Source organism: Orcinus orca, chromosome 1 (genome assembly GCF_937001465.1).
Source record: "Orcinus orca chromosome 1, mOrcOrc1.1, whole genome shotgun sequence".
In the NCBI taxonomy this organism is placed as follows: domain Eukaryota; kingdom Metazoa; phylum Chordata; class Mammalia; order Artiodactyla; family Delphinidae; genus Orcinus; species Orcinus orca.
Window position 1 is genome coordinate 41,371,531 of NC_064559.1, and position 22,759 is coordinate 41,394,289.

Here is a 22,759-nt window from a genome sequence, read left to right on the forward strand (position 1 = left end):
ATCAGGATGTGAACAGACTGTGTATGAAGCAGTTTTGAAACTCTCTGAACTTTGTGTAGCAATGCCTTTCTTTACAGTATACAAAGCTGGAACTCCATGAGGATTAATTCCAAAGCATCTGTTCCTGTCAACATTGGAGCTACATAAACAAAAAAGTCTTTTCTTCTACAACATGGCTTTGAGGTGACAGTGAACAAAAAACTGTCATCATAATATACTACACATAGGTCAAAAGCTAATTTATCTCTGCTGATCACTGGTTTTGCCACTGTGAAGTAAGTGTTAGTGTGAATACATAAATATTTCAACATCCAACAGTGGCTTACATCAACTAAGTCCCTTACTATTTGGCCTCTCTTTGAGTTTAGCCAAAACAGAGTGTCCCAGGAGATGGGAGGGAGAATAAGGTCAGAGCATTTACTCCCTGGTTTTCTCTCTGCAGGATCATATCAGGCTTATGTTATTATTGTTTTGATCCTTAAGGTACTGAATGCATTTGAATGACCAGTCTATCTTTGAAACTCCTTCTCAATAGCTTCTGCTTTTTCACACTCTTCCTGTTTTTTTTCCTTTCTCAATCTCTTTGTATTCTCCTCTTTATCCACACTTTAACTTTTGGTATTCCTTGGGCTTGGTAATATATTATCTTCTTACCCTATGTACTTTCCCTGAGTGAGCTTGAGCTTATATAAACCCATGGCTTCTATTACCAGCTATATGCTTTTTTTTTTTTTTTTGTGGTACGCGGGCCTCTCACCGCTGTGGCCTCTCCTGTTGCGGAGCACAGGCTCCGGACACGCAGGCTCAGCGGCCATAGCTCACAGGCCCAGCCGCTCCGCGGCATGTGGGATCTTCCAGGACCGGGGCACGAACCCGTGTCCCCTGCATCAGCAGGTGGACTCTCAACCACTGCGCCACCAGGGAACCCCACCAGCTGTATGCTTTTAAAGACTGCCTCCCCCTCGCCTCCCTGCTCCCTGAACTTCAGATATGTGTATCCCATTACCTCTGGTCATCTCCAATGGGATGTCTCAGATGTATTTTATACTTAACACAGCCCAAAGACAACTTCTGATCTTTGCTACGAAATTGCCCCTCCAACTTTTCCCATTTCAGGATATGACAACTCCATCATTACAGCTCCTCAGAACTTGGAGTCTTTCTTGATTCCCTTATTTCTCTCACACCCACATCCAAATTTATCAACAAATCTTGTTGGTTTCTATCTTTAAAATATAACCCAAATCTGACTGTCTTTCCACCTTCATTGCTATCACATTGGTCCATTTCCACCACCGTCTCTTGACTGGACCATTGCAACAGTGTCCTAAGTATTGTCTCTACTTAGGCCTTTCCCCATGGCAGACTCCTGTCGCATATCTCCCCCTTCTCCTCTGCAAGTCTATTCTCAATCCAGCAGTCAGAGGGACTCTTTGTGTTTACAGACATATTTACTGAAGGCTTAGGGAGACTCAAGATTTTACTTTGCAGAAACACAAGCAGCTTAAAATTTAATTTAAGGATACTTTATTCCTAAAACTTGCTTACCACTTCTATATCTTGAGCTCCAATCTTCCTCCACCTTGCCCCCATTCCTACCCCTGTGTTTTTCTCCCTGTCTCTCTATCTCCTAATTCCTGTTCATTTACTTCCACTTTAAATTTATTTATTTGTTTGTTTTTATTTAATTATTTTTGGCTGCATTGGGTCTTCGTTGCTGTGCGCGGGCTTTCTCCAGTTGCAGTGAGCAGGGGCTACTCTTCGTTGCAGTGTGCAGGCTTCTCACTGCAGTGGCTTCTCTTTTTTTTTTTTTTGCGGTACACGGGCCTCTCACTGTTGTGGTCTCTTCCGTTGTGGAGCACAGTCTCCGGACACGCAGGCTCAGTGGCCATGGCTCACAGGCCCAGCCGCTCCGCGGCATGTGGGATCTTCCCAGACCGGGGCACGAACCCGTGGCCCCTGCGTCAGCAGGCGGACTCTCAACCACTGCGCCACCAGGGAAGCCCCGGTGGCTTCTCTTGTTGCAGAGCACGGGCTCTAGGCATGCGGGCTTCAGTAGTTGTGGCTCGCGGGCTCTAGAGCGCAGGCTCAGTAGCTGTGGTGCATGGGCTTAGTTGCTCCGCAGCATGTGGGATTTTCCCAGACCAGGGCTTGAACCCGTGTCCCCTGCACTGGCAGGTGGATTCTTAACCACTGCATCACCAGGGAAGTCCCTACTTTAATTTTTTACAGATAAAACTTATGGAACAAAAATGAATCTTAAGTATGCATATTAATGGATTTCTACATATGAATATATCCATAGAGCCACCACTCAAGCTATACAGAATCCTCCAGCACCCTAGGAGGCTTACATCGACTCCCTTGCTATTTGCCTTCTCTCTGGGTGGAGAGTCCTAGCAGAGGGGAAGAGAAGAATGCTCAGGACCAAGTATTTATTCCTTGGCTCCTTCTCTGCAGGGTCACATCAGGTCACATCATTCTGAAGGTCAGTTTTTCAAAGTGGCCCTCTTGATGTGACTCCAGGTTCTGGTAACCACTCCCTCTTCTGCACCATAGAGGGGTATAGGACTACATCATCCCCTATAGTTTACCTTGCCCACACCTTTGTAAATTGTTCCTTCATTAAACCCTACTAATTATCTCAGCTCAAATGTGACATCTGTTTCCTGCTGAGATCTTGTCTGTTACAGCAGGCATTCAATAAAAACCTGCTCAATGAATGAGTGATGCTTCCTTCTAATGATAGCTTTCTGCAGGACAGCCCTTTTCTGGCAGCAGGGGAAAAAAGACAAAGGAATAAACAGAAACAGGACAAAGCTCAACCACTGTATCTTGGTCTTCAATTAAGTGATTTTATTGTGGCTCCATTTCCTTTTCCATAAAATAGAGGTAGTAGTATTACCTATCCAAGTCTGCCAAATTGCACAATTCAAAGAAATGCCATCTAGAAATACACAAAGAGAGTTGTGTTCTCTAGAGCTGTGCAATGCTGTAACCCCAGAGCTTCCTTTTATGAATATGATGAGGGTAAATGGGGTAATACATGTGAAGCACAGTATGGAAGATGAGGTTAGAATACTAAGGCTTTGTAGGCTACAGCGAGGAATTTGAATTTGAGTTTCGTTGCAGCTGGAAGATACTGGAGGGACATTAGCAGAGTGAAGAGAGTCCCAGAGCTCCTAACAGCACAGCTCTCCCCCAGGTCAGAATGTTTTCCCCCTAAGTATCTGCATTTCTCACTCAAATATCACTTTATCAGAAGTCTTCCTTGATCAACATATATAAAACAGTAACTTCCCCCCTTCTATCCTGCCATCTGCTCTGGGGACTCTCTATCCTTCTTACCGCACTTGTTCTCCACAGCACCTGATATGTCATAAATTTACTTATCTGTTGCCACCACCAACCCTTCCACCATTAGAATGTAGGTTACATGAGGGCAAGGGCTTTGTTTTGTGTACTACTGTATCCTAAGCACCTAGAATAGTTCTGGCATTTAGAAGACACTTAATAAACATTACTTGAATGAATAAACGAATGAATAGTGACTAGCACACAGTAAGTACTTAATAAATGTTAGCAGCTAATATTAATATAAATCCCATTAAGTTACTTCATAATACCAAATGAAGCATACATACCTTGAATCATTTCACTGATTTTGTTACAGATTCCTACAGCAAAATCCCTTTGGAAAGAGAAAACAGCAAAATCTTTAAAACCAAACAATTAAATTTGCTTCAGTTTTCTGAGGACTTAAAAGAAACAGAACACAGTAAGCACAGGAGAAATGCAATACTCCAAATCGTAACTAATATTCCTAAGGTCAGGTGCCAGGGGTGGGGTAAGAAATGCAACTGAAACCAAAACTCCAAACAGCAGTGGGCTTATGCCAACACTGTTCCCACATGATTTTCAAGGAAAAATGCTCTGATTTATGAGCATTGTTGCAATTTGCATTACTAAATGACACTGTCTGAAAGACTCAAGGTCACTATCTCGGTCTACAATGTTTTAGGACACACTTTTAATTAAGAGAAGCTTTCAACACACAAGCGATCACTTACGTAAACAATAAAATATATACCAAATATTCTGAATTTTAGAAAAACAGAGTAAGTATGAAGTAGTAGAAACGCAGTAGGAAATATGGATAGAATCTTACTAAGAGCCAAATTATTTAAAAGTGGCCATTTTTTAGATTGAAGACCTAAATGTAAGACTGGATACTATAAAACTCCCAGAGGAAAATAGGCAGAATACTCTTTGACATAAATCTTTTTGGATCCATCTCCTAGAGTAATGGAAATAAAAACAAAAATAAACAAATGGGACCTAATTAAACTTAAAAGCTTTTGCACAGTAGAGGAAACCATATGCAAAGCAAAAAGACAACCTACAGAATGGGAGAAAATATTTGCAAACGATGCAACAAAGGATTAATCTCCAAAATACACAAACAGCTCATACAGCTCAGTATCAAAGAAACAAACAACCCAATCAAAAAATGGGCAGAAGATCTAAATAGAAATTTCCCCAAAGAAGAAAGAAGACATACTGATGGCCAAAAGGCACATGAAACAATGCTCAACATTGCTAATTACTAGAGAAGCGCAAATCCAAACTACAATGAGGTATCACCTTACACCAGTCAGAATGGCCATCATCAAAGTCTACAAATAATAAATGCTGGAGAGGGTGTGGAGAAAAGGGAACCCTCCTGCACTATTCGTGGGAAAGTAAATTGGTGCAGCTACTAGGGAGAACAGTATGGAGGCTCCTTAAAAAACTACAAACAGAACTACCATATAATCCTGCAATCCCACTACTGGGCATATACCCTGAGAAAACCATAATTCAAAAAGAGTCATGTACCAAAATGTTCATTGCAGCTCTATTTACAACAGCCCGGAGATGGAAACAACCTAAATGTCCATCAACAGATGAACAGATAAAGAAGATGTGGTATACATATACAGTGGAACATTATTCAGCCATAAAAAAGAATGAAAGATGCCATTTGCAGCAACATGGATGGACCTAGATTGTCATACTAAGTAAGCCAGACTGAAAAAGACAAATATGATATATCTTAAATGTGGAATCAAAAAAAATGATACAGATGAACTTACATACAAAACAGAAATAGACCCACAGACATGGAAAATAGACTTGTGCTTACCAAGGGGGAGGGGGAGGAGGGATAAATTAGGAGTTTGGGGTTAACATATACACACTACTATATACAAAATAGATAACACATAGGACCTACTGTATAGCACAGGAAACTATACTCAATATTTTGTAATAACCTATATGGGAAAAGAATCTGAAAAATAGATATATATATGCATAACTGAATCACTTTGCTATACACCTAAAACTAACACAACATTGTAAACAAACTATACTTCAATTAAAAAAATAAAATAGAGGACTTCCGGGAAGATGGCGGAAGAGTAAGACGCGGAGATCACCTTCCTCTCCACAGATACACCAGAAATACATCTACGCGTGGAACAACTCCTACGGAGCACCTACTGAACGCTGGCAGAAGACCTCAGACCTCCCAAAAGGCAAGGAACCCCCCACGTACCTGGTTAGGGCAAAAGAAAAAACTAAACAGAGACAAAAGGATAGGGACGGGTCCTGCAATAGCGGGAGAGAGCTGTGAAGGAGGAAAAGTGTCCACACACTAGGAAGCCCCTTCGCGGGTGGAGACTTCGGGAGGCGGAGTGGGGGAGCTTGGGAGCCGCGGAGGAGAGCACAGCAACAGGGGTGCGGAGGGCAAAGCGGACAGATTCCAGCGCAGAGGATCGGGCCGACCGGCACTCACCAGCCGAGAGGCTTGTCTGCTCGCCCGCCAGGGCGGGCGGGACTGGGAGCTGAGGCTCCGGCTTTTGTCGGAGCGCCGGGAGAGGACTGAGGTTGGCGGCGTGAACACAGCCTGCAGGGCGTTGGTGCGCCGCGGCTGGCCGGGAGAGAGTCCGGGGAGGGGTCTGGACCTGCCGAAGAGGCAAGAGACTTTTACGTCCCTTTTTGTTTCCTGGTGCACGAGGAGAGGGGATTAAGAACGCTGCTTGAGAGAGCTCCAGGGACGGGCGCGAGCCGCGGCTAGGAGTGCGGAGACCACAGACGGACATGGGACGCTAAGGCCGCTGCTGCCGCCGCCAGGAGGCCTGTGTGCGAACACAGGTCACTAGCAACACGCCCTTCCGGGGAGCCTGTGCAGCCCGCCACTGCCAGGGTCCCGGGATCCAGGGACGGCTCCCCCGGGAGAGCGCACGGCGCGCCTCAGGCTGCAGCGTCACGCCGGCCTCTGCCGCTGCAGGCCCGCCCCGCACTCCGTGACCCTCCCTACCCCCCGGCCTGGGTGAGCCAGAGCCTCCGAATCAGCGGCTCCTTTAACCCCGTCCTGTCTGAGCAAAGAACAGACGCCCTCCGGCGACCTACACGCACAGGCGGGGCCAAATCCAAAGCTGAGCCCCTGGGAACTGTGAGAACAAAGAAGAGAAAGGGAAATCTCTCCCAGCAGCCTCAGAAGCAGCGGATTAAAGCTCCACAATCAACTTGATATACGCTGCATCTGTGGAATACCTGAATAGACAACGAATCATCCCAAATTAAGGAGCCCTGTGGATGAAAGGCTCTTGGTGCTGCAGCCAGGACTCAGTGCTGTGCCTCTGAGGTGGGAGAGCCAACTTCAGGACACTGGTCCACAAGAGGCCTCCCAGCTGCACATAATATCAAACAGCAAAAATCTCCGAGAGATCTCCATCTCAACGCCAGCACCCAGCTTCACTCAACGACCAGCAAGCTACAGTGCTGGACATCCTATGCCAAACAACTAGCAAGACAGGAACACAACCCCACCCATTAGCAGAGAGGCTGCCCAAAATCATAATAAGTCTACAGACACCCCAAAACACACCACCAGACGTGGACCTGCCCACCAGAAAGACAAGATCCAGCCTCATACACCAGAACACAGGCACTAGTACCCTCCACCAGGAAGCCTACACAACCCACTCAACCAACCTTAGCCACTGGGGACAGACACAAAAAACAACAGGAACTACGAACCTTCAGCCTGCAAAAAAAAAAAAGGAGACCCCAAACACAGTAAGATAAGCAAAATGAAAAGACAGAAAAACACACAGCAGATGAAGGAGCAAGATAAAAACCCACCAGACCTAACAAATGAAGAGGAAATAGGCAGTCTACCTGAAAAAGAATTCAGAATAATGATAGTAAGGTTGATCCGAAATCTTGGAGATAGAATGGACAATAGAATGGACAAATTGCAAGAATCAGTTAACAAGGACCTAGAAGAACTAAAGATGAAACAAGCAACGATGAACAACACAATAAATGAAATTAAAAGTACTCTAGATGGGATCAATAGCAGAATAACTGAGGCAGAAGAACGGATAAGTGACCTGGAAGATAAAATAGTGGAAATAACTACTGCAGAGCAGAATAAAGAAAAAAGAATGAAAAGAACTGAGGACAGTCTCAGAGACCTCTGGGACAACATTAAACGCACCAACATTCGAATTATAGGGGTTCCAGAAGAAGAAGAGAAAAAGAAAGGGACTGAGAAAATATTTGAAGAGATTATAGTTGAAAACTTCCCTAATATGGGAAAGGAAATAGTTAATCAAGTCCAGGAAGCACAGAGAGTCCCATACAGGATAAATCCAAGGAGAAATACGCCAAGACACATATTAATCAAACTGTCAAAAATTAAATACAAAGAAAACATATTAAAAGCAGCAAGGGAAAAACAACAAATAACACACAAGGGAATCCCCATAAGGTTAAGAGCTGATCTTTCAGCAGAAACTCTGCAAGCCAGAAGGGAGTGGCAGGACATATTGAAAGTGTTGAAGGAGAAAAACCTGCAACCAAGATTACTCTACCCAGCAAGGATCTCATTCAGATTTGATGGAGAAATTAAAACCTTTACAGACAAGCAAAAGCTGAGAGAGTTCAGCACCACCAAACCAGCTCTACAACAACTGCTAAAGGAACTTCTCTAGGCAAGAAACACAAAAGAAGGAAAAGACCTACAATAACAAACCCAAAACAATTAAGAAAATGGGAATAGGAACACACATATCGATAATTACCTTAAATGTAAATGGACTAAATGCTCCCACCAAAAGACACAGATTGGCTGAATGGATACAAAAACAAGACCCATATATTTGCTGTCTACAAGAGACCCACTTCAGACCTAGAGACACATACAGACTGAAAGTAAGGGGATGGAAAAAGGTATTTCATGCAAATGGAAACCAAAAGAAAGCTGGAGTAGCAATTCTCATATCAGACAAAATAGACTTTAAAACAAAGACTATTAGAAGAGACAAAGAAGGACACTACATAATGATCAAGGGATCGATCCAAGAGGAAGATATAACAATTGTAAATATTTATGCACCCAACATAGGTGCACCTCAATACATAAGGCAAATACTGACAACCATAAAAGGGGAAATCGACAGTAACACATTCATAGTAGGGGACTTAAACACCCCACTTTCACCAATGGACAGATCATCCAAAATGAAAATAAATAAGGAAACACAAGCTTTAAATGATACATTAAACGAGATGGAGTTAATTGATATTTATAGGACATTCCATCCAAAAACAACAGAATACACATATTTCTCAAGTGCTCATGGAACATTCTCCAGGATAGATCATATCTTGGGTCACAAATCAAGCCTTGGTAAATTTAAGAAAATTGAAATTGTATCAAGTATCTTTTCTGACCACAATGCCATGAGACTAGATATCAATTACAGGAAAAGATCTGTAAAAAATACAAACACATGGAGGCTAAACAATACACTACTTAATAATGAAGTGATCACTGAAGAAATCAAAGAGGAAATCAAAAAATACCTAGAAACAAATGACAATGGAGACACAACGACCCAAAACCTGTGGGATGCAGCAAAAGCAGTTCTAAGGGGGAAGTTTATAGCAATACAAGCCCACCTTAAGAAGCAGGAAACATCTCGAATAAACAACCTAACCTTGCACCTCAAGCAATTAGAGAAAGAAGAACAAAAAAACCCCAAAGCTAGCAGAAGGAAAGAAATCATAAAAATCAGATCAGAAATAAATGAAAAAGAAATGAAGGAAACAATAGCAAAGATTAATAAAACTAAAAGCTGGTTCTTTGAGAAGATAAACAAAATAGATAAACCACTAGCCAGACTCATCAAGAAAAAAAGGGAGAAGACTCAAATCAATAGAATTAGAAATGAAAAAGGAGAGGTAACAACTGACACTGCAGAAATAAAAGAGATCATGAGAGATTACTACAAGCAACTCTATGCCAATAAAATGGACAATCTGGAAGAAATGGACAAATTCTTAGAAATGCACAACCTGCCAAGACTGAATCAGGAAGAAATAGAAAATATGAACAGACCAATCACAAGCACTGAAATTGAAACTGTGATTAAAAATCTTCCAACAAAGAAAAGCCCAGGACCAGATGGCTTCACAGGCGAATTCTATCAAACATTTAGAGAAGAGCTAACACCTATCCTTCTCAAACTCTTCCAAAATATAGCAGAGGGAGGAACACTCCCAACCTCCTTCTACGAGGCCACCATCACCTTGATACCAAAACCAGACAAGGATGTCACAAAGAAAGAAAACTACAGGCCAATATCACTGATGAACATAGATGCAAAAATCCTCAACAAAATACTAGGAAACAGAATCCAACAGCACATTAAAAGGATCATACACCATGATCAAGTGGGGTTTATTCCAGGAATGCAAGGATTCTTCAATATACGCAAATCTATCAATGTGATAAACCATATTAACAAACTGAAGGAGAAAAACCCTATGATCATCTCAATAGATGCAGAGAAAGCTTTTGACAAAATTCAACACCCATTTATGATAAAAACCCTGCAGAAAGTAGGCATAGAGGGAACTTTCCTCAACATAATAAAGGCCATATATGACAAGCCCACAGCAAACATCATCCTCAATGGTGAAAAACTGAAAGCATTTCCACTAAGATCAGGAACAAGACAAGGTTGCCCACTCTCACCACTCTTATTCAACATAGTTTTGGAAGTTTTAGCCACAGCAATCAGAGAAGAAAAGGAAATAAAAGGAATCCAAATCGGAAAAGAAGAAGTAAAGCTGTCACTGTTTGCAGATGACATGATCCTATACATAGAGAACCCTAAAGATGCTACCAGAAAACTACTAGAGCTAATCAATGAATTTGGTAAAGTGGCAGGATACAAAATTAATGCACAGAAATCTCTGGCATTCCTATATACTAATGATGAAAAATCTGAAAGTGAAATCAAGAAAACACTCCCATTTACCATTGCAACAAAAAGAATAAAATATCTAGGAATAAACCTACCTAAGGAGACAAAAGATCTGTATGCAGAAAATTATAAGACACTGATGAAAGAAATTAAAGATGATACAAATAGATGGAGAGATATACCATGTTCTTGGATTGGAAGAATCAACATTGTGAAAATGACTCTACTACCAAAAGCAATCTATAGATTCAATGCAATCCCTATCAAACTACCACTGGCATTTTTCACAGAACTAGAACAAAAAATTTTGCAATTTGTATGGAAACACAAAAGACCCCGAATAGCCAAAGCAATCTTGAGAACGAAAGAAGGAGCTGGAGGAATCAGGCTCCCAGACTTCAGACTATACTACAAAGCTACAGTTATCAAGACAGTATGGTACTGGCACAAAAACAGAAAGATAGATCAATGGAACAGGATAGAAAGCCCAGAGATAAACCCACGCACATATGGTCACCTTCTCTTTGACAAAGGAGGCAGAAATGTACAGTGGAGAAAGGACAGCCTATTCAATAAGTGGTGCTGGGAAAACTGGACAGCTACATGTAAAAGTATGAAATTAGATCACTCCCTAACACCATACACAAAAATAAGCTCAAAATGGATTAAAGACCTAAATGTAAGGCCAGAAACTATCAAACTCTTAGAGGAAAACATAGGCAGAACACTCTATGACATAAATCACAGCAAGGTCCTTTTTGACCCACCTCCTAGAGAAATGGAAATAAAAACAAGAGTAAACAAATGGGACCTAATGAAACTTAAAAGCTTTTGCGCAGCAAAGGAAACCATAAAGAAGACCAAAAGACAACCCTCAGAATGGGAGAAAATATTTGCAAATGAAGCAACTGACAAAGGATTGATCTCCAAAATTTATAAGCAGCTCATGCAGCTTAATAACAAAAAAACAAACAACCCAATCCAAAAATGGGCAGAAGACCTAAATAGACATTTCTCCAAAGAAGATATACAGAGTGCCAACAAACACATGAAAGGATGCTCAACATCACTAATCATGAGAGAAATGCAAATCAAAACTACAATGAGATATCATCTCACACCAGTCAGAATGGCCATCATCAAAAAATCTAGAAACAATAAATGCTGGAGAGGGTGTGGAGAAAAGGGAACCCTCTTACACTGTTGGTGGGAATGTAAATTGATACAGCCACTGTGGAGAACAGTATGGAGGTTCCTTAAAAAGCTACAAATAGAACTACCATATGACCCAGCAATCCCACTACTGGGCATATACCCTGAGAAAACCATAATTCAAAAAGAGTCATGTACCAAAATGTTCATTGCAGCTCTATTTACAATAGCCCAGAGATGGAAACAACCTAAGTGTCCATCATCGGATGAATGGATAAAGAAGATGTGGCACATATATACAATGGAATATTACTCAGCCATAAAAAGAGACGAAATTGAGCTATTTGTAATGAGGTGGATAGACCTAGAGTCTGTCATACAGAGTGAAGTAAGTCAGAAAGAGAGAGACAAATACCGTATGCTAACACATATATATGGAATTTAAAAAAAAAAAATGTCATGAAAAACCTAGGGGTGAAACAGGAATAAAGACACAGACTTACTAGAGAATGGACTTGAGGCTATGGGGACGGGGAAGGGTAAACGGTGACAAAGCGATAAAGAGGCATGGACATATATACACTACCAAACGTAAGGTAGATAGCTAGCGGGAAGCAGCCGCATAGCACAGGGAGATCAGCTCGGTGCTTTGTGACCGCCTGGAGGGGTGGGATAGGGAGGGTGGGAGGGAGGGAGATGCAAGCGGGAAGAGATATGGGAATATATGTATATATATAACTGATTCATTTTGTTGTGAAGCTGAAACTAACATACCATTGTAAAGCAATTATACTCCAATAAAGATGGTAAAAAAAAAATAATAATAAATAAAATAAAATAAAATAAAATAAAAATTAAAAACAAAGTAGGCATTTTAAAAATATTATATATGTGTAAAGTATATTCCAAGGTGTTGCTTTTGAGTCTGTTGCAATTGAAATATCACTGAATGTTGCAAAAGTTATTAATAACATGAATTTTTGGGATAAAACATTATATAACATGTAAGGAAATAAGATACAGATAATATGATCTAACTTGGCTCTTTTAGTCATGATAAATTATACACAGGGCATGGAATACTTCCCCTCTGCAGTTTAGATGTCTATATAAAACATTTCTGGCATTAAGATATTATTTAATATTCTCTGACAAAATGGAAAGCACACATCAAGTACACAGTGGTTGTCTGCAGGAAAAATACCATGCAGTCATTTGAGTTTCTACAGGAACTACCCATTTTTTTTCATAAAATTCCATAATTATTCAGAGTTGGCTATTTGCAGATATTTTCTAAAAGGATGAATAAAGAAAGCTTGTAACTTTAAGGAAAGTAACTGGGAAAATTTTTTGCCAATCTCAGCTTCTAAGCAAAAATTAGCATTTCAGAAAACTTGTATCTGTCACCATGAGCTTGACAGCTTAATATTCACAGACCTTCCTGATGAGATCAGTGGTGATAGTAACAAATGTGATCCTTTGATATTTTACCATGAAAAAGGTCAACATTTGGAAGACCTGCATAACACAGTGAACCAATATTTTCCAGAAGACCAATATCTAAGTTATAAAACCATACACGGGTAAGAGAGGCCAATGGCTTTCAACGTAACAGTACATATTCACTGGTGGCTTTAGAGTTCACCGGGCAATTAACCTTTAAGAACCAACACTTTTCTAGTTTTGGTATAGTGTCAAAGAAAAACATCCATAATTACCTATAAAGCCTTTAAAAACACTCCTTTCTTTTCCAACTATATATCTGTGTGAGGCTGGATTTTTTTCACATTATTTTAACCAAAATAACATTGCAACAGAAACAGTGAACACAGAATCAGATATGAGAATCCAGCCAGACATTAAAAAGATTTGTAAAAATGTAAAACACCACCACTCTTCCCACAAAATTGATTTTTGTTTTCGAAAATAATTATTTTCATAAAGATATTTTTATGTTAACATATTAAGAATTTGTTGCTTTTTTTTTTTTTTTTTTGCGGTACGCGGGCCTCTCACTGTTGTGGCCTCGCCCGTTGCGGAGCACAGGCTCCGTAAGCGCAGGCTCAGCAGCCATGGCTCACGGGCCCAGCCACTCCGCGGCATGTGGGATCTTCCCGGACCGGGGCACGAACCCGTGTCCCCTGCGTCGGCAGGGGGACACTCAACCACTGTGCCACCAGGGAAGCCCCAGAATTTGTTACTTTTTAAATGAACTAATAAATATTTTAAAAATTTAGGCATTTTCATTCTAATACAGTAACTATCAGTTGATATAATAATCCATATAAACAAAAAAAGCTCTTTGAGGACTTCAATAATGTTTGAAGAGTGTAAAGGGATTCTGATACCAAATAGTTTCAAAACTACTGCTCTGATATCAGCCTCACATTTGATAAGAAAAAGTAAGTTGTAAATGTCTCTCAGGTATAAGGCAAAAGGTGTATTAGGTATGTATAGATGACCTGTTCACATTTCAGAGTGCTCCTGTACTTGTTATTCCTTCTGCTTGGAATATCCTTCCTCTAGATTGCTGCCTCTTCTTCAGCACCCAGTTTCAGCTCAAATGTCACCTACTCAGTGAGGCCTTCCCTGATCACTCTACCTAAGCAGCTCACTCAGGTCATCATCACAATGACAGAACTGTTCTATTTTTCCATAACATTAATGAGCAGCTGAAACTACTTTGTGTTTACATCACAACAGGTCATTCATCTTTTCCACTTCTGTATTCCTGGTGCTTGGAATAGAGTCTGGACATGATGGATATTCACTAAGTATTTCTTCACTAACTATATAATAACTTTTTTTTAAAATAGTATCTTTTTTTTTTTTTAATTTTTGGCTGCATTGGGTCTTTGCTGCTGTGCTTGGGCTTTCTCTAGTTGCAGCGAGCGGGGTCCACTCTTTGTTGCAGCGCGCAGGCTCCTCATTGCAGTGGCTTCTCTTGCTGTGGAGCACAGGCTGTAGGCGAATGGGCTTCAGTAGTCATGGCACGCGGACTCAGTAGTTGTGGCTCGTGGGCTCTAGAGCGCAGGCTCAGTAGTTGTGGTGCATGGACTCAGTTGCTCCGCGGCATGTGGGATCTTCCCAGACCAGGGCTCGAACACGTGTCCCTTGCGTTGGCAGGTGGTCTCCCAACCACTGCACCACCAGGGAAGTCCCACTAACTATATAATAACTTTGATAACAACTCAAAGTTTAAAAGTCTGTTACACTCCTCTAGGGTCAATAAACTGCAAGTTAGAAGCCTTCAGTTTTCTTTCCTTTTTTTCTTTTTTTTTTGGTCTAATAATATTTTTTTAAATTCTTAATGTCAGCATTAAGAATATGTTAAGAATATATAGTCTTGTATGGTGAAATAAACAGAATAATCCAATTCTCCAGCTTCTTCCCACCACCCCCCACCCCCAAATTCCGATGTCACACCATTGGCCATACACTCCTGGAATGTTACCATCTACTGGTACGAAGGGGCTACTCCTTTTAGATGGTGAGTGCACCCTTCAGTTCACCACAGTCACCACGTGAAGTCACTTCTCTCATTGACAATGCCTCCCTGGTCCCTGAAGGCATTTGGGTTTGCAACTCCTGCTCTGGGGGCTAGCTCTTAAAAATTATAACCTTTTTCAGAACAAGTCACATGTAGTTGTGGTAGCAGACAGGTGGAAACAGGATTAAATAAATTCTTAAGGTCTTTTTTGGCCAGTTTCTCTAATTTGTTTAAGATCCAAAATTGATGGAGATACTAACATAAAAATCCATCCGTATTGGTTGAGATGTTTGATCTCAAGCCAGGTCATCACTTCTGGGGGAAGAGGTAAATGCTAATCTGAAAAAGACGTATTTGCTTATTCACACTGATACATCTAGATAGGTCCTTCAGACTTTCCTATTGCACTAATTTGGTATTTTTAAACATCACAAATCACAAGTATACCATATTAAAGGCTGGTATGTGAAAAACTGCTTCTACATAAACTATTAAATGTTTACTGGTCATCAATAAGAAAAAATGCCAACTTTCAAAAGCACAAATAGGAACTGTCTTTACTCAGATATTTCTCTTCCTCAATTATTGCCACACCTACTACTTTCGATCAGTGAATTAAAGACTATATGCTTTCTATTCTCTAATCTCCTTTTCCAATGAATAATCCTGGAATTCTGAAGGCTTCATAAGAGCAGCTGAAGAGAAGAATGTGATGTATTAATAAAATATAAAGGAAGACTGTTGGTGATTAACTCTTTCAAGTCTTATCCAAATTTAGCAGAGGCTCTTAATGTAAATGCTACTTTTTATTAAAAAAAATTCATAGTCATCTGATTATAAAACCAAAACTTGCTCCTAGCAGGATATACAGAAATTTGTAAAAAAGAAAACAAAAATAAGATAACCATCTTACCAACCAGAGATAATACTTCGATATATATCTTTCTAGTCTTTTTTCTATTCCATAAATATAAATACTTGTTTTTTAAATAAATCTATAATATCATATAACGTATTATGTAACCTATTTCCAAATATATTTCTAAAATATATGCGTTACAAAAGCTGATACAGTATTTCGTTGTACGGTCATATCTATCTTACTAGCACACTGGTTGGAATTTAAGTTGTTACTAATTTTTTTGGTTACGAAAACCCTATAACTAGCATCCTTGTAAGTAAATATCAGTACACATTGCTGACTCCTTAGGATAAGTTCTTGTAAGTGGATTTTCTAGGTCAAAGGAATTTACATGTTTGAAGCAAAATACATATTACCAAAATGTCCTCCAGAAAGCAATGCTACTTCCCCATCAGTCACTAAAGGGAATAATATATATTTTTTAGAGAGGATAATCAAGCAAGTCAAACACAGTCATAAAACTATGGTCAACATTTCATCAAAAAAAATATATATATACACACACACACATAGATATACTGTTTTGTAAGATAGTAGACTATGACATCCCAAAGAAATTGAAATTGGTTTCAACTCAAGTTACTGTCTCTGTCAAACTGTGCACAGTTCTACTGCCAAAAAGCTAAACTTGAGAAGACAGTAAGAAAGCAGCAATTTAGTATTAGGACTGTATGTCTGGGGAAGGCTGTTCAGTAGACAAAGCTTCTGCTCCCCAGTGAAGCCTTCCCCAACTACTCTAATTCCATGCTGATCCTGTCCTTCTGGAAACACTAATTTCATTTACAGTTAATGCCAACATCTGTACTTAACTTTTCTGTTTTAAGGATTTAAGTCCTGTTTTCCCAACATGACGGAAACCCTCTTGGAAAAACACCTTGCAATTTACATTTTTCTGTATCCCTTAGTGTTTTACATACACAGATGAGTTATTCCTTCAAAACCTCTTCCTGGGAAGCGAAATTATAAAAGGCCTACGCTTACTTTGACTGTGCAGAGAAGTTAGCAGCAGCAAAAACAGCAGCTTCAACTTCTACGTTATCATGTGAATCCAGACTCTGACGAATACTATGATGAGCATTCTTCCTCTCAGGAATTATTGATGCCAGACTTCCCAACATCCTGCACAAACAGAGAAACACAAGAAGAATGGAAATACAATAAGCTCAAGGTCAGAAAAGGAAGAAACAGGCAAAGCTAAATGACCAGAACTAAAGTTTACAGGTCCTTCCATAAATCTCAGGTTAATAAAGTATCAATTTTAGAAATCAAGCAGTGACTCAAATTCTAAACACTTTTCCATACTTCAATATGTCAGAAAAACTAACATGGCTTATTTAACACAAGTAAAACTTTTAAGAATCACCTTGAAGTACATGCTGAGTACCAAAGACAGCCCAGAAAAAGAAACTTTTAAATTATTAAAGCATCAAAATATCAATTTTCCAATGTTGTATAAAGAAGTCCATTTTAGCAAAGCATTAAGAGTTCAATGCTTTTGTTATTCAGCAGATCCGCAAAGTAAAAAGTAAGACTTCCCAGTCTTTTTTTCAACATCAGTGATTACTTGTATCATGATTTTCAAATCTCTCCTCAATATCAAGAGAAGAGAGGAGAATGCTCCCTGGGGCTCATATCAGAATTGAGGAAGGAAGAGTTTAGGAAAGTGAGTTTCAAACAATCCAAAAATTATGCATATAATTTCATAGATGATAGACCTAAAATGAGGATATTGGTTCAAGCTGGATATAAGGCTTACAAAATGAAATTCTAACAAAACTTAAAAAAAAATTTTTTTAATGCCAAGAAAGAAAAGAAAAGGCTGAAGAAACTAATATGGTTATATCTGGCATTCTCCAAGGAGTCCAAATATAAATTATCATATACAAAAACAAGCACATAACCAAGGATGAATACAGAAAACTGACATTAAACAGTAGAACAAGGTCAGGAAGGTAAAAGTTCAAAATAAGCTGAGGCTAAGCCACATTCACCTTAGAGTTATCAGATCAGAACATCCACCCACGAAGAGAAATATTTCAAACGTAAGTTACCAAAACAGTATCATAGACGGTTAGCTGCAAGGCATTTACAGATTAGGATGGTTACCATATTTTCTCAGTGACTGTTAGTAGAAAAAATAAAAATAAATTCTTAATATTCAAAATGATAAAAGTAAATATATTGCCTTTTGGGGATATATAATCACAACTCAAACAATCTTGTGGTGACTCATTAGCATAACAGAGTATACCGGAGTGTGATGGCTCTTGCTACAGGATCATTACTATGAATCACAGAGAAAATCCTCTTCACAAATTCATCCACATTTAGAATCTTCTCCAAATGCTTCTCACTTTGTTGCGTAACTTTAAGAACACATAGCCTCAGGAAATTGTTTCTATGAAAAACCACAGATAAAATAAATTAGACCACTTTATAAAGTAATATTTAATTAGGAATCAAAGCAACACTAATGATATTAATAAATTTTAGCAATAGGCCAATGTTTTTCAATCTTAATATTCTCTGTCTTACCACTGAAAGAGTTAAAGTCTGTACAGTAATCCTGTGATATCCATGGTGGGGAGCGGGACTGGTTCCAGACTACCCCCTGCCATACCAAAACCCTTGGAGACTCGAATCCCTTATACAAAATGGCATAGTATTTGCACATCCTCCCACACACTTTTAAATCATCTCTAGATTATTTACAATACCTAATACAATATAAATGCTATATAAATCAATGTAAATACAATGTAAATAGCTGCCAATGTGTGGCAAACTCCAGTTTTGCTTTTTGGAACTTTCTGGAATTTTTTTTCCAAATATTTTTGACCCATGGTTGGTAGAACCCATGGATGCAGAATGCTTAGCTGCAGAGGGCCAACTGTACATGAGATGAGTACTAAGCATAAGCAGTTAGCAAAGCCTGCAGTCCTAACTGCAAGGCACCAAAACAGTAGTAACAGAAAGAGAAGCCCTGGACCCCAAACTCAATCTCCTCAGTCATATTATAACCAAGGAGATGGTCATCTTCCTCTCAAGCTAATTCTACAACATCATTTCTCCAAGTCTGATTTGGTGTGTGTATAAGCACACGAATGCATGGAGAAGGGTGGAAAGAAGTGGGAGAGGGAACGGCAGAGGGAAAAAAATAGGTGTATATTCAGTGCTTGCTTACATGTTTCAGGCACTTCACAGTGACCCATAATCTCATGTAACATGTCATTTCATGTTATAAAATAAACTGTTAAATCAGAAACTTCTCCAAACTATCTGCATAAAGCCACAGATATTTCCAAAATATACAATAATATATTAAGGTTGTCTTAATTTTGAATTATCCTGTCCCCCAAAGAAATAAGTACTCTCTGACTTATATCCTTCACTTTTGCTTAAATGCCTTTAAATTTCACACCAAAATTTGTTGCAAATTGCCACGTGCATCCATTAAAATGGTAATGAACCATGTGGAAGTCCTAAAAGCCAAAAAGAATACAGACCACAATATAAAATAAAGAAATATGAACAATGTGCTTTAGGACACCAAGGCCTTAAAAAGACTTACCCAACTCTGAAAACATCAGCTAACTTTAGGAAAGCAGAATTGATGAGAATGGGAAATGGATACTTCTGAAAGAGCCTGGGAAAGCGGACAACTGCTTCACACTGTTCACCAAGTTTGCCAGATCTTAGACCTATGAAGAGCATAAAAAGGGAAGAACAGTTTACAAATTTGTGGCTACAATAAGGCAAAAATAGCAAATATCAACACAGTATTACAGAGTAAAAGTATTTACACAGTAAAGTAATAATCATTCTTAACAATTAAGTACAATTGTAACTCATTACCTTTTCAAAAATAAAAATGGCATATGAAATAGTAATTTGGTAAAGTGTCACTTTTAGATATAGAATAATGAAAAAGAAACTATTTTTTAAAAAAGATTGAGTTGATAAAATATTTGGGGCCGTAAGTAAACCTCAACAAATTTAAAAGGACTGAAATCATACTATGTATGTTCTCTGACCATAATGGAATTAAATTAAAAATCAGTAAGAGAAAAATATTTAAAAATTCCCAAATATTTGGAAATTAAGCAACACACTTATAAATAATCAATAAGATGAATCACTGAAAGAAGTGAAAGGGTGAAAGAAGAAATCAGAAGGGAAATTTAAAAAAAGAAAAGAAAAAAAGAAACTCAATCCTTAATTTGCACCATATACAAAAATTAACTCAAAATGAACCATAGACCTAAATGTAAGAGCTAAAATTATAAATTATATAGAAGAAAATACAGAGGAAATCTTTATAAGCTTAGGTTAAGCAAAGAATTCTTAGATAAAAAAAAAGTGGAGTTTTTAGATTAAAAACATCATAAAATTAAAAAGTGATAAGTTAAACTCTATCAAAATTAAAAACTTCTGCTCTTCGGCTTCCCTGGTGGCCCTAGTGGCACAGTGGTTAGGAACCCGCCTGCCAATGCAGGGGACACGAGTTCGAGCCCTGGTCCGGGAAGATCCCACATGCTGCGGAGCAACTAAGCCCGCGTGCCACAACCACTGAGCCTGAGCTCTAGAGCCCGCAAGCCACAACTACTGGGCCCGCGTGCCACAACTACTAAAGCCTGCGCACCTAGAGCCCATGCTCCACAACAAGAGAAGCCACCGCAATGAGAAGCCCGCACACCACAATGAACAGTAGCCCCCACTTGCTGCAACTAGAGAAAGCCCGTGCGCAGCAACGAAGACCCAATGCAGCCAAAAATAAATAAATAAATAAATTTATTAAAACAAAAAACTTCTCTTCAAAATATACTGTTAAGAGAATAAAAAAACAAGCCACATACTGGAAGAAAATATTTATAGAACATGTATCTGATAAAGGACTTTATCCATAGTTCTTATATCTCACTTTTTTTTTTTTTTTTTTTGCAGTATGCGGCCTCTCACTGTTGTGGCCTCTCCCGTTGCAGAGCACAGGCTCCGGACGCGTAGGCTCAGCGGCCATGGCTCACGGGCCCAGCTGCTCCATGGCATGTGGGATCTTCCCGGACCAGGGCACGAACCTGTGTCCCCTGCATCGGCAGGCAGACTCTCAAGCACTGCGCCACCAGGGAAGCCCAGTTCTTGTATCTCAATAAAAAGAAAACTTAATTTTTTTTAATGGGCAAGATTTGAAGAGAAATTTCACTAAAGAGGAAATAAGGATGGCAAACATAAGCACATGAACAGATGCTCATCACTGTTAGTCATCCATGAAATGTAAATTAAAAACCACAGTAAGACACCACTACACATCCATTAGAATGGCAAAGAAGACCGACAATACCAAGTGCTAAGAGGATATGGAGCAACTAAAACTCTCATACATTGCTGGTGGAAATGCAAAACTATACAGTTCTTTGGAAAACAGTTTGGTCATTTCTTATCAAGGTAAATATACACTTATTATACACTCAGCAATCTTACTTCCAAATATTTACCTAAATGAATTGAAAACATCTGTCCATACAAAGATCTGTATGCAAAGGTTCACAGCAGCTAATGCGTAATAGCCCCAAACTGGAAACAACCCAACCCAGTCTATCAACTGGTGAATGAATAAACAAACTGTGGTCCATACAATGGACTCATACTCAGCAATAAAAAGAAACCGATTACTGATACAACAACATGGGTGGATCTCAAAATCATTATGCTAAGTGAAAGAAGTCAGTCCCAAAAGACCACTGTATATGACATTCTGGAAAGGGCAAAACTATGGGAACAGAAAGCAGAAAGTGGATACCAGAAGCTAAAGAAAGAGAACTGACCACAAAGGGGCACAGGGCAAGTTCTGGGGGTGAAAGAATTGTTCTAGGTAGTGGTTTCATGACTGCATACATTTGGTGGATTTTATTATATACAAATTATACCTCAATGAAATCTGATTTTTTTTTCCCCCACACCTCACACAGCTTGTGCAATCTTAGTTCCCCAAACAGGGGTTGAACCTGGGCCCTCAGCAGTGAAAGGGCCGGGTCCTAACCACTGGACCGTCAGGGAATTCCCTCAATGAATCTGATTTTTTTAAAAATCCAACAAATAAAAGGAGTTAATATTCAATCCTTAAAAAAAATCATTAAGAATGAGTATCTTGATATGGAATTAACAGTATCACCTTCAAATATTTTTCTTTTAGTATTTTGCCATTTACAAAATGCTGATTATATCTGCACAAGAGTAAGTGCCCTAGAACATCTCTGTTCAGTAAAGTTTGTTCACTGTTAAAAAATGACAAAGGAAATGTTTGTCTGAGGTGTAAAACAAGGAATGTCACTTGCCATTCAGTTCTACAAAGATTAAGTCGCTGACCTACAGCACACCTGAAAGGAATTTAGGACAAAGAACAAGATGAGGCACTCTGTGCTTTAGGCAAAACAGGCAAAACAGGCCCTTAGATAGTTATATTTCAGGAAAAAAAAAAATTTTATGAACCCAGATTCTTGCATCTTCCCACACCTAGAAAAGCACTAAAATCATTAACTGAGATATCTGTTCCTTAGACTAGCAGTAACCTTCTACCGAGACATATGTTGGATTGCACATACTCCTTAGCCAAAATCACATGTATACTGACCTCTCCCTCTGCCTCTTCAGAGCAGTTCCTCAGAGCTATCTGGAAGGCTGTCGCCAAGGCTATAGTCCTCAGTAAGACACTGAATAAAACTCAAATCACAGCTCTTATATTGTGTGGTTTTCCCCCAGTTGACAGAGGGCTCTTTACTGGTTGCCACTTTGTTCCAATACATAAGACAACCACAAAGTAAATCTGCACATGCAATTTCTACAACTTCCTAATGAGTTAAGTTCTATAGGTAC

The 22,759-nt window shown here is 39.3% G+C and overlaps 1 protein-coding gene across 2 annotated transcripts in view; it reads right to left on the reverse strand.

Moving 5' to 3' along the window:
• The window catches only part of INTS7 (integrator complex subunit 7), a 112,165-nt gene that overhangs the window by 81,034 nt on the left and 8,372 nt on the right, over positions 1-22,759 (reverse strand). For both annotated transcript variants that reach the window (XM_033438069.2, XM_004275273.4), the window contains 4 exons: positions 19,461-19,590; positions 18,141-18,287; positions 16,871-17,008; positions 3,645-3,691 (listed from right to left, as the gene is read on the reverse strand). In XM_033438069.2, coding sequence (XP_033293960.1) covers positions 3,645-3,691; positions 16,871-17,008; positions 18,141-18,287; positions 19,461-19,590 — 462 coding nt within the window. The remainder of the gene's footprint in view (positions 1-3,644; positions 3,692-16,870; positions 17,009-18,140; positions 18,288-19,460; positions 19,591-22,759) is intronic.